Source organism: Anopheles arabiensis, chromosome 3 (assembly GCF_016920715.1).
Source record: "Anopheles arabiensis isolate DONGOLA chromosome 3, AaraD3, whole genome shotgun sequence".
NCBI classification, from domain to species: Eukaryota; Metazoa; Arthropoda; class Insecta; order Diptera; family Culicidae; genus Anopheles; species Anopheles arabiensis.
In genome coordinates, this window is record NC_053518.1 from 46,883,280 (window position 1) to 46,894,691 (window position 11,412).

An 11,412-nucleotide genomic window follows, 5' to 3' on the forward strand; every position below is an offset into this window, starting at 1 on the left:
TTTAATTATTTAATTGAACTATTCAACAATGTATAGAGCGTCACTCAAAATTGTTTGAATTATTTGTTTGAAAACTGATAATTAACTAATTGTCGGAATGGTTAAAAAAATCGGTAATTCGTAGAACTAATGCAAACATATTAGGAAAAACAAAAAATAAATCTCAAGATTTTTTTTCTTCTTTGGCACAACAACCGCTGTCGATCAAGGCCTGCCTGTGTACCCACTAATGAAGTGAGCTTGGCTTTCAGTGACTTATTGTTACCATAGCAGGATGGTCAGTCCTACGTATGGGGGGGCACGGTCTATTCAGGGGCTTGAACCTATGACGGGCATGTTGTTACGTCGTACGAGTTGACGACTGTACCACCAGACCGGCCCAACATCACAAGATTTATCAATACAAAAAACAGGAAACAACCAGAACAGCATGCACAACTCAATGTACGACATTTGACGGTACATACATAGACGATCGAATTTTTACTTTTACAATGGTAGCAAGGAGCTAGGGTTTCGTTCGGAGTAATCCGGATTCATTCGGAGCCAATTGGATCTGTTTTTGCTGGTGGCAGCCGGAGTCGAAGCCATATTTGTTTTGGAGTCGGATCCGGATAAAGAATGTCGGAGTCGTAGTACATTCACTAATCCAATCCGGAGCACTCTAGTGCTCCATCACTAGTACAGTCGTCAACTGGCACGATTTAACAACATAGCCGACGAGGGTTCAAGTATAGAGTAGAATGGACCACCGTCCCCTCGTACCAAGGACTAACTATCCGGCTGCGTGATGTTTATGTTTATTTGTCTATCGATGGACAATAATGCCCTCTCGAACCATTTTTGCAATGTTTTACAATGAGTTCTTTACAATGGATTACAATAACATAGAACATAAAAATGTACACTATGGAACCAAGTTTAACACAGAAACACGATCATTAAACTCAGTTGGCGAAATCCTCGGCTCAAAAGCGTCGCTGACTGCGTTGAAAGCACGGCACATGAGTAGGAACGGGTCAGAGGAGCCAAATTGCGTTCTACGGTCGTCGAGGGCCAACATTGCCCGAGTCCGGAGCGGCCTGGCCGGAACGTACAGGTTGATGGCAGCCAGTAGTGACGGAGAGTCAATACGGCCGTCGAGAAGTCCCGTGATGAACGACAACCTGGCTTTTCGTATACGCTCACTTAGGGTGGGTAGGTAGCCCGAGTAGTGAACACCTAGTCCGGTAATCGAGCCTTTGGTTCCATGAGCGAAGTGCAAATCGTGAAATTTTGCGCTGGATTGATTCCAATCGAGCTAACGGACGCGCTGCAGTTGGCCACCATACGATATTTGCATACTGATACTGAATGATCAGATACTGAATAACTCTCGAAAGCCTGTTGTATAGGCCGGCAAGTCCGCGAAGGAAGAAAGTTGTTACGCCAAATAGAAGAAAAAGAAGTTTTTGGCATTCTTAAATATACTTTTTAATTAGTTTGTTGGTGGTTATTGCCATGTTATGAGATGGTAGTATCATTATTTTGACTATCTAACCTTATGTTTATCAATCTGATGGTATGTTTGTTGATTCATCCGTCCAATAAGCTGCAAAACTCACGATTGATGTAAATCACAGTAGTCGGGACGTAGATTTAACTCGCCATTCCATCTCACCAACTCTGAGTTAACTCACGCTAATGAGTGGTTATTCCCATCTCTACGCCCAACAGAGCTTTTGAAGAACGATACTGTAGCTTACGGGATAGGGCCGGTAAAGATTAATTAAAGACGTCTGTTCTTACTGAAGGTTTTATTACAACTAACTACATAAACCGTTATGCGTTCATAGACTACTGTGATCTACATATAAGTTTGATAATGTAGATCATAACATAACAGACTACTGTGATCTACATATAAGTTTGATAATGTAGATGCTAGATTAAAACATTAACACACGTAAGGGAAGGTAAATAGTTTCAGAATGAGACAATTAATTGTGTTGTTTTTATTACATTGATGATAAATTTATTTATCTACTTTCATTCACTGTTCACAAAAACGTAATATATATGCATTGCCTCAATCGGAAAACCGGACAAAACTTGATTGAACTCTAGCTAGATTTGTTCGTTTTTTTACGATTGAGGCAATGCATGTATCACGCGATACATTTAGAAATTAACAGCAAACGAAAACTCTTGCTATAATTACGCACTTATTCTAGTTAAAATGACGTAATGATTAAAATCGTTTTGAAATGGTTTTATCTTTTTTCTTCAGCGAGTAGCCCAAGTGTAAATGATGGACTAAATTGTTATCTAAAATAGAAACACTCACGACTCGATGGATGATCGCAGTACCCTATCGTACCACGAAAGGGTGTGAAAGTGAGCCAAAAACAACATGATGGTCACTTTTTACCTTTACACAGTTTTACAATACATATGTGAAACAAACAGGAAAACTAATGTTTGCCAGAACACTATCCAAACAACATTCACGGCAAAGTTTACGTCGGACGTGCCGTCGGACCTCATGGTTCATGCTTCAGCTTCATATGCCGCTTGAGGTTTGCAGTGCGCGATAGCACCGCACCGCAGATACCACATTTGGTGCGGCCGCTATGTATGTGCAGATGCATGTTGAGCGATTTGCAGGTGACAAAGCCTTTGCCGCACACTTTACATTTGTACTTTTTATCCAGCGTCTTTGCAGTGCTGCTGTCGTCCGCCGGGGTCGTCGTTTCCTTCGTAGTGGATCCTTCGTCGGGGAAAATGTCAGCCACGTCCATATCAACGATCTCCATCTCGAAGCTGCTCGGCTCGATGGTTTCGTCCGGTTCCGATCGGTTTGGAATGTTCTCATTCACCAGCTCGAAGCCTTCCGGGTGGGTGTAGGTGCTACTCTCCCCCCCGCTGGTCGTTGCCATACTTTCACCAACATTGATAAACTCGGAAATGTGCAGTTTCACCTCACCGTTGCCCGTGTTTGCCGTGTACGATGTTTCGTGGCTCTGTGGTACCTGCTCGTACATGTCCATTCCACTGTTTGCGGCTTGATTTGCAGTGTTCGTCGTAGTTGACAGCGCTGTATAGCTGGTGGATGGCTTAATTTCCACCGCCGCTGTACTGGTCGCTTGCTTAGTTGCTGCTGTTGTTGTGGGTAGCGTTGAGGTATCCTTTTGCTTGGAGACGCGCTCTATTTTTACTGGCCGAGGCATGGATATTACGCTTTCCACCAGGTCTTGCAATGCAGTCGCGGACTGCTGTTTGTTTTGATCGGGCTGGGATGCGGAACCGTGAGCGACGATCGGTTGTCCCAGTGTCGGCATGGTAACGCTGTGGGAAGCTTTCAAAACCAGGTTTGGCTGGTGTTGTTCGCGTATCGTCGTTTGTGTTTGCAGTTGTGGTTGCTGCTGTTGCTGCGTAGCAGTTGTGGATGGTTGTGGCGGCTGTAAGTGTGCTTGGGAGTGCGTTTGCTGTTGCTGCTGCTGCTGCTGTGCCTGCGGTACGATGGTATTGCCAAGGGCGGCGGTAATATCATTGGAGGATTTTAGTAGAATTTTGTTGATCAGTTGCTGTGAAGCAGGCGGCTGCGACTCAATCTTTATCTGCGGTACGATGGTGGAGTTCGAGGGTAGCGTAAAGTATACGGGCTCCGTCGTGATCGTGGCGTTGTTCATGTTGCGTGATTGCGTTTGCAGTATTTGTTGGGCCAGTGAGGAGGTCGGCTGATCCGAGATCGTACTGTGCAGGTGCTGTTCAATGCTGTCGCACGTATCGGCCAGACCGCGGACCGAGAGCAGCTCGGCCGTATGCAGAAAGCTTGGCAAAGACTCCTGCAGCACCACTACCTCACCCTGGTACATGAATTCCACCAGCGAGACCAGATCGGAGTATTTCACATTTTTAAAGATAATGATCGGATGCTGGGATGGGTTCTCCTTGAAGATGTCCTTAAAATATGAGCTGCACGCGGACAGTACCATCTTGTGGGCGCGTATTCTGCGCCCCTCACAGTATAGCGTCACATCGACGAGATCTTCCTCGTAGCGCAGCGACTCGAACGCTCTGGCAATGTGCGACGAGTAATCGTTCCATCGTAGCGAGAATGATTGTTGACTGGCCATATTCTTCACCAATGGTTCCCCTGTGAGCGGAGGAGCGGATACAATCACAACCCACTCCGGTGGTAGTTTCCTTTTTTTCTTTCGTCCTGGGAAGATGCGAAAACAATATTTTGGCAAATGACAAGCGTATCTGCGCGGCGATGTTTTCGATTGTGAGGTGGTTGTTAAGCGTCGTTTTCACAACCGCGATGGCGATGTTTAGATGCACAATAGATCCGCATTTCATAACAAGTACCAATGTTATGAACTGAAGTAAAATAAAAGCAATTAATACACATCTGTTTGCACATACAATTCGGACAAATTAAAGCGTTAGCAAATGCTAAGCAAATGCTGTGCGATAGCTTTCCGAGCAGAAATGTTGTTTCGTCACTAGCTGTCAACTGCATTGCCAAATGTCTTGAAATGACACAACCTCTCCTGTATTCGGTCATGTCAAGAAATTTGTTTGGCCGCCCGAGGTGCGCGTGCTGTATCATTTTGTAAACCGAGAAAAATTACCATCTCTCCAATAAACAATGGATGATGACGCGGAAACTTACAAATTGTGGCGTATCCGGAAGACGGTGATGCAGCTAAGCCACGATCGGGGCTACTTGGTAACGCAGGATGAATTGGATCAAACGCTGGAACAGTTTAAGGAGCAGTTCGGCGACAAGCCCAGGTCTGCCGCATGGTTACAGTTTTCGCCTGCAATCCCACGTACAATAACGTGCGTCTCTTGCCTTTTTCAGCGAAAAGCGACCTGCACGATCCGATCTCATCGTACTGGTAGCGCACAATGATGACCCAACCGACCAGATGTTTGTATTCTTTCCGGACGAACCCAAGATTGGCATCAAAACGATCAAAACGTACTGTACCCGCATGCAGGAGGAAAACATCCACCGCGCTATCGTCGTCGTGCAAGCCGGTATGACCCCATCAGCAAAGCAGTCGCTCGTCGATATGGCACCGAAGTACATTCTGGAGCAGTTTCTCGAATCCGAGCTGCTGATCAACATAACCGAGCACGAGCTTGTCCCGGAGCACGTCGTAATGACGCCGGAGGAAAAGCAGGAGCTGCTCGCTCGTTACAAACTGAAGGAAAACATGCTGATGAGGATACAGGCCGGCGATCCGGTCGCACGATACTTTGGACTGAAGCGTGGTCAGGTGGTGAAAATTATTCGACCCTCGGAAACCGCCGGACGTTACATTTCTTACCGTCTGGTGTGCTGAAATAGATTCGCTAATAAATTGTTCCGTTTCCGTCCTCCCGGGTGGCGGAAGAATACACAGACTACATTGATATGAGTGTGTGTTTTTTTACATATTAATGTTTTATTTAACACGTTCGCCGGTAGATGCATCAGGGAAACCTTGTCAGCACACGATGTTTTTTATACCGACGACGGACAGGACGTGCAGGCTTATTCCGAAGGAATTTCGATGGCACCGCTCGAGATGTCATCGATCACATCGTGAGGGGAGCGCCCATCAATGGTGCAGCCAACGCTCTGTGCAGTTCCTAGCACTTCCTTGCACGTTCCGGCCAACTCACGGGCCATGGATCGCGGTCGCATGACGCGAGCAATGTTGATCACTTCGTCGAAGGTGATGTTGCCATTATGCTTAACTGTAGCACAAACGAGAAGAAGAAAAAAAAAACAAACAAACAGGCACGGAACACGCCGAGCACAAGTTTCTGCATTAATACCACATCACGGCGGGCGTTGGGAGGGGAGTCTTTCACTCTTCTCTTCCACATGATACGTACTGTTTTTCACCTTCTTGCGGTCCCGCGGCGGTTCCTTCAGGGCTTTCACAATCAGGGAAGCGGCGGAAGGAACAACCGAAATGGCAGCCTGTCGGTTCTGGATCGTCAGACACACGGTAATCTTCAGACCCTTCCAGTCGCCGGTCGCCTTGGCGATATCGTCACCAATCTTCTTCGGGGACTGTAAGACACAAATGGTAGGCCATGTTATAATCCGTCCGTACGAAATGTTTACGTACAGCTGCATGGTCGTGCAGGACTTACCAGACCCAGCGGACCGATCTTCGGGGCGAGGGACGAAGTGGCACCCACTTCTCCACCTACGCATCGCAGGTACACTGTAAACAGAAACAAGAAAGGAAACAAACTTCACTATTAACGAACCATTTTCAACTACCAATCTGCCTAGCACAACGCGAACTGAGAATAAATCGCTGGCAGGCTTTAACATGCATTTGTCCGGGTCGAAAGCGACACGGGTGGGCTGCTGATACGTGGTGCACACAGGACGGGGAATACACACGACATTCAGCACTGTTTTACACCCATTTTCTGTCGCTTTTTCGTGCTGAAAAACAATGCACCACACGTACCGTGCTTAACCTCATTCGGATCGAACTTTGGCGGCATGTTGGAAGGTTTGGAAACGCGGCGAAATCAAAATTATTGAACACTCCAAAAAGTGTGTTCACGCACGGATCGTAAAGATGCCGGAAAGAGAGAGTAGGAGACAGAAGCTCTGACAGCTAGCGCAATGCCAAAAGCGAGGTCTGACAGCTACCCTTGTACTTCCGGTACATCCGTCATCATTTCAACCCTTCATAGGGCATTACGTGCGTTAGTGTGCTCACCTCGCGGATAGATGGCGCTTCATTCCGTACATTTAACCCTGTCACTGGCAACCAAAAACACATCACATTCCAAACAACCCGGGAAGCCAGCGACTTTGGAGGCTTAAAATTTTTGAACGCGTTCGATCGATGCAATATTCTGATGAAAATTGAATTTTTCTGATGCAGTTTCTGTAGCTGTGCATAGATTGTTTTATTTCGCTATTATGTTTAAACTAAAGCTTTTTAAAGCTGACAGGATATTTTTTTGAAAAAATGATTGTAAAAAACAATTTTTTCGGTACTCTATAAAATGTTCACTGCAAAATGGCTCTCAAATTTTCATTAACTGTATATTACACGTCTAGCATAAAATTTTCAGAATTTTCGGTGGTTTTCGGAAAAAGTAACTAAAGAGATAAAAGACCCAAGCGCCACAGGTTAAGCTTACTTACTTACTTATCCGGCGCTACAACCGCTTTGCGGTCTTGGCCTGCCTCAGGAGTGTCCTAAACCGCTCACGGTCTCGCGCCTTCTTCTGCCAGTCCGTTATCCCGGCCTTAATGGCGGACGCCTCCACGCCATCTTGCCACCTCAATTTGGGCCTACCACGCCTCCTCTGTCCTTGTGGACGGCCTAAAAGACTTTATGGGCTGGGTCGTCCGTTTCCATGCGTATAACATGGCCAGCCCACCGGTGCCTGGCGAGCTTTATACGCTGTACGACAGTGAGGTCGCCGTACATCTCGTATAGCTCGTCATTATAGCGGCTCCTCCATTGTCCTTCCACACATACGGGGCCAAGTATCCTTCTGAGCATCTTCCTCTCGAACGCGACTAAGAGGGTTTCGTAAGATTTTGACAGTGTCCATGTCTCAGAGGCGTATGTGAGTACTGGTACTATATAGGTACTATATAGTCCCAGCTTCGTCCGTCGCGACAGGTTCTTTGAGGTAAACTGCTTTTTCAGGCTGTAGAATGACCGGTTGGCAGCCAGCATCCTTGATAATGGGATGGGATCCGAAGCCCTAGTGAGGGATAATACAGGCTCTCCCATCCAACTCCTATTCCGACACGTCCTCGTCGTGCAGAGTGGTAACATGTGTCACCACATATCCAAGCTTGGGTACACGAGCTTGACCCAACCCCTTGGGCGGATGGTGGCATCGGATGGGGGCTTCCTCGCTTGGAAAGCTTTCTCATTCCCTCTGTACAGGCGTCCCCCGAGTTACGAACCCCTCGAGAAACGACGATTCGCAGATACGACGATTTTGATTTTGACAGTTAAAAGTTGTCATTGACAAGAAATTAATGTTTTTTTTTTTTAATATCTGGGCTGATAACCGTTATACACACATTTCCAAAGATTCCACAACTACCCTATCTTGAATATCTATATTGTGTACGGTTTTTTAAATATAGCTTTTACATTATCGAACATTGTTTTAAACAAAATACACGATATCATAAATTCCAACTCTTCAACTTCGGTTATAAACTTTATATTCATAGATATTCGACATACGACTTTTTCGACTTAAGCCTTGCTTTGGGACATTTTTTCGGTCCCAAATACAGTCGTATCTCGAAGGACACCTTTACTATCATAGGGTTTCGTATTGAAGTTATGCATCACTAGAACTAGAACGGCGATACGATTGTTTAAATACTAAACTCCAAAGTTAACTATTAGAACTGATCAAGTGAAATTCGAGTAATGATCGTGCCGTTGATACCCACGTATCTGACCACACAGTCATTCTTATAGATTTTTGCTCGTAATGTTTGAAGGGTATATAGGCCATGATTAGATGAAGCTAGGTGAAACGCATTGTGAGAAAAGGACAGCTATATAATGATGAGTTTCAATACGCCATCTATTTAGCAAACCAATGAAGCTAGGGAGCTTTCGTTTTTTTCTATGGATATTTGATTTTCCAGTCGTTTAAGCCTAATCTCTGGCGCTGTTGGTTGGAGGAACTGTCGTCTAAAAAGAATGTAAATTGTACAAATTACTCATTTTATTATAACTACAACATTGATGTTTTCTAGTTAACGTGACTTATCGTTGATATTTTATTTTGAAATATATAGATTATACATAGTAGAATAATATCCGAATAAGATTACAAATTACAAAAACTAGTTACTATTACATGGATTTCGCGCACACTACAATGATTTGATGTCTGATTGATCAGTGCTTCTTTTTGACGTTACTATCTACTCGTTACTGGTAGTTTAAAGAAGTACTGCACTTGTTTTACCAAGTAAACGAAGAATCAACCTTTAACCCGACCCTCGTTCAGCATTGTATGAATCGGTGCAATGGCTTTGTATCTACCATTTGAGATAATGTAAAATAGCTCCTGCCATTACAGAGCATTACATTATTTTACGAAAATACCGGCTTCGAGTTCCTTTTGCTCTTTTTGTTTCATGTAAGCTAAAAATATGGTCCACAGTAGACTACACATACTGACGAAAGGTACGCGATTTTTTTCTGGAACCACGGAAAAGTTGAATGTTTGTATGAAAGGCCAGATACACAGTGCGACCTGTAATGCAAAAGCACAATGTTTAAAACATGTATTTTCTTCCTATCTTCAGCTCACCTTGTAAGTAGGAAACAGCTTCACTCGTACTTCGTTTAGTGACTCCTCCACAGTTTTTGACTCCAGTAGGCTCATGCTGAAGTAGAACGCAGTCATTGCCATTGGTGTATAGCTGATTTGCTCCGTCAAAGCCTACGAATGAGTAACACAATCGCGCACCTTTAGACGTACGTGGTGTACAAATGTAACGAAGCGCACTAACCTTGGCAACGGCTGATTTTAGATTTTGGTTTGGCCACATGATCGAGGCTACCCGTATCCAACAGTACAACGATGGGGCGACAATGAATCCACCGTAGAAGAAAAATCGCCAACACTTCTTCCAATCGATTTCATCTGTGGAATATTGCAAGCGTTACATTCATAATCAGTCACCTTCGGTTACTCGGGTTCAGGGTTACTTCGTTGAGTAATGAACGCTTACCAAGCTTTTTGCCGGAGAGTTTTTGTTGAATGAAACATCCCGTTGGCCATAGAAAACTGTACGTAATCATGCCTCGTACTACAGGGTAACGCTTAATCCATTGCGCAAATGCAGACATTTGTTTGGTTTGTTTTGCACACACACACACACACACACACACAGACACGAGTGAAACGAGCGATCACCTAAAATACGCGCCAATGTATTTAGTAAAAATGGTGTCCACTTTATTATCATGATATACACAAAACATTGCATTTTTACTTACGAACAAATTGGTAATACTTTCACTCGTTTGTGGTACATCTATTCACACTTCCCGCACCGGACAGCGACACGAGCATTATGAGCATCAGCTGAGGTACACCGCGCCGACGACTGCCCAAACGTGCCATGAACTTAGACATTGAAAACGATCTTTTTGGCAATGTTCCGCACATGCGAGCACAGAACGATTGACGACAGAAACCTGTACACAGATACACCGCACTAACCTGACCGGAAAGACTCGTTCAACGTGTAAATGAAGGATCTACCCTTCGGATGTTGGTTGCTACGAATGTGCCGTGCGTATGTGGTTGTGAATTTTTTGTAACGTTTTTGATGACGTATGTAGTGTTGTGAGGAAGCAAAAAAAATGTATATAAAAATAAACGTGATATGAGAGAGAGACCAACCCGTGTGTACGGAACGTGTGCGGTGCTTCAATTTTACATCGATCTTGCGTGGGGTTTCTGTGACATGCTTCAGCTGTGTTTTATTTTGTAGTAAATGTGTTGCAAAAATAACGAACAATTTGCAGCTGTATCGTTCCCTTCGAAGATAATTCTGCGACAACCGAAGATGCGTTCCTTGATGACGTGTGGTTTGGCGATCGCGCACATTGTATCGGCTTTGTGAAGTTAACGATAGAGAGACAACCACGTGCACGAAACGTGAAGCACGTGCACCACCATTTGTGCATTTGTACAACATTGAGTATAGCTGATGACGCCACTGGTTGAAAATGTATACATTTCGTGCCGAGTCATCAATCTAGTGTTGATCCACTCACTAAAGCCGATCGGTTCGTTGGCTGTGATATTTTGTGGTAATTTGAGTCTCTATATACTTTTAAGCCAATTTCAAAAGTATGTTTAAATTATACATTTTATGGTGTTGGATCCCAGTTACCACAGGAATATTGGAGTAATATGGAGAATGTTAAAACATAGCAGTCATTGGCAGGGTATGAAAGCAACTCGTTTTGCACCTCGTGGGGTATTCTTAAGTAGACTTCTGATAAACCACCATTAAACTAGATTATTTGTGTTACAGTCCGAAGTAGTTGGACATATCATATGGCATCTCACATGCTGCGTAGCTGCTGTACTTATTGCATCCGGAACAGAGAAATTTGTTCGAAATAAAAGTAGGGTAAATGTACCAGTATTGGGCAGGTTAGTGCAGCAGTTTCACTTAAACAGCTTGTACACTTACAATTTTTATTACTTTTCATGAAAGTGACGTTATTTTGAACGATAAACTATCGTATTGTGTTGTGCTATTTTTATTTGCCGATTTAAATGTATTTTTTAGAGATATTCGTGAAAATGCAAACACTATTTTTGTTCTTATTTTTGGCAGTTTGGTCATACAGTCAGTCCAAAAAGTATTCGTTTAGCTGA

At 44.1% G+C, this 11,412-nt stretch overlaps 4 protein-coding genes across 4 annotated transcripts; 1 reads left to right on the plus strand and 3 right to left on the minus strand.

Annotated features, from left to right (window-relative positions):
• Window positions 1-1,968: 1,968 nt before the first annotated feature.
• LOC120902081 (protein abrupt-like) lies at window positions 1,969-4,291 on the minus strand. Its single transcript, XM_040310570.1, has one exon. The coding sequence runs from the start codon at window positions 4,116-4,118 to the stop codon at window positions 2,523-2,525; it is 1,596 nt and encodes a 531-aa protein (XP_040166504.1). The 5' UTR covers window positions 4,119-4,291; the 3' UTR covers window positions 1,969-2,522.
• Window positions 4,292-4,540: 249 nt separating this feature from the next.
• LOC120902082 (DNA-directed RNA polymerases I, II, and III subunit RPABC1) lies at window positions 4,541-5,403 on the plus strand. The gene is made up of 2 exons (XM_040310571.1): window positions 4,541-4,782; window positions 4,853-5,403. The coding sequence occupies exons 1-2, from the start codon at window positions 4,637-4,639 to the stop codon at window positions 5,337-5,339; spliced, it is 633 nt and encodes a 210-aa protein (XP_040166505.1). The 5' UTR covers window positions 4,541-4,636; the 3' UTR covers window positions 5,340-5,403.
• A 12-nt stretch (window positions 5,404-5,415) lies between these two features.
• On the minus strand, window positions 5,416-6,612 carry LOC120902083 (60S ribosomal protein L12). The gene is made up of 4 exons (XM_040310572.1): window positions 6,471-6,612; window positions 6,142-6,215; window positions 5,878-6,058; window positions 5,416-5,736 (listed from the first exon to the last, which is right to left on the minus strand). Exons 1-4 carry the CDS (start codon window positions 6,505-6,507, stop codon window positions 5,531-5,533), a joined length of 498 nt encoding a protein of 165 aa, XP_040166506.1. The 5' UTR covers window positions 6,508-6,612; the 3' UTR covers window positions 5,416-5,530.
• A 2,132-nt stretch (window positions 6,613-8,744) lies between these two features.
• LOC120903918 (mpv17-like protein) lies at window positions 8,745-10,210 on the minus strand. The gene is made up of 5 exons (XM_040313590.1): window positions 10,014-10,210; window positions 9,746-9,930; window positions 9,524-9,657; window positions 9,322-9,453; window positions 8,745-9,264 (listed from the first exon to the last, which is right to left on the minus strand). The coding sequence occupies exons 2-5, from the start codon at window positions 9,861-9,863 to the stop codon at window positions 9,097-9,099; spliced, it is 552 nt and encodes a 183-aa protein (XP_040169524.1). The 5' UTR covers window positions 9,864-9,930; window positions 10,014-10,210; the 3' UTR covers window positions 8,745-9,096.
• Window positions 10,211-11,412: the final 1,202 nt, after the last annotated feature.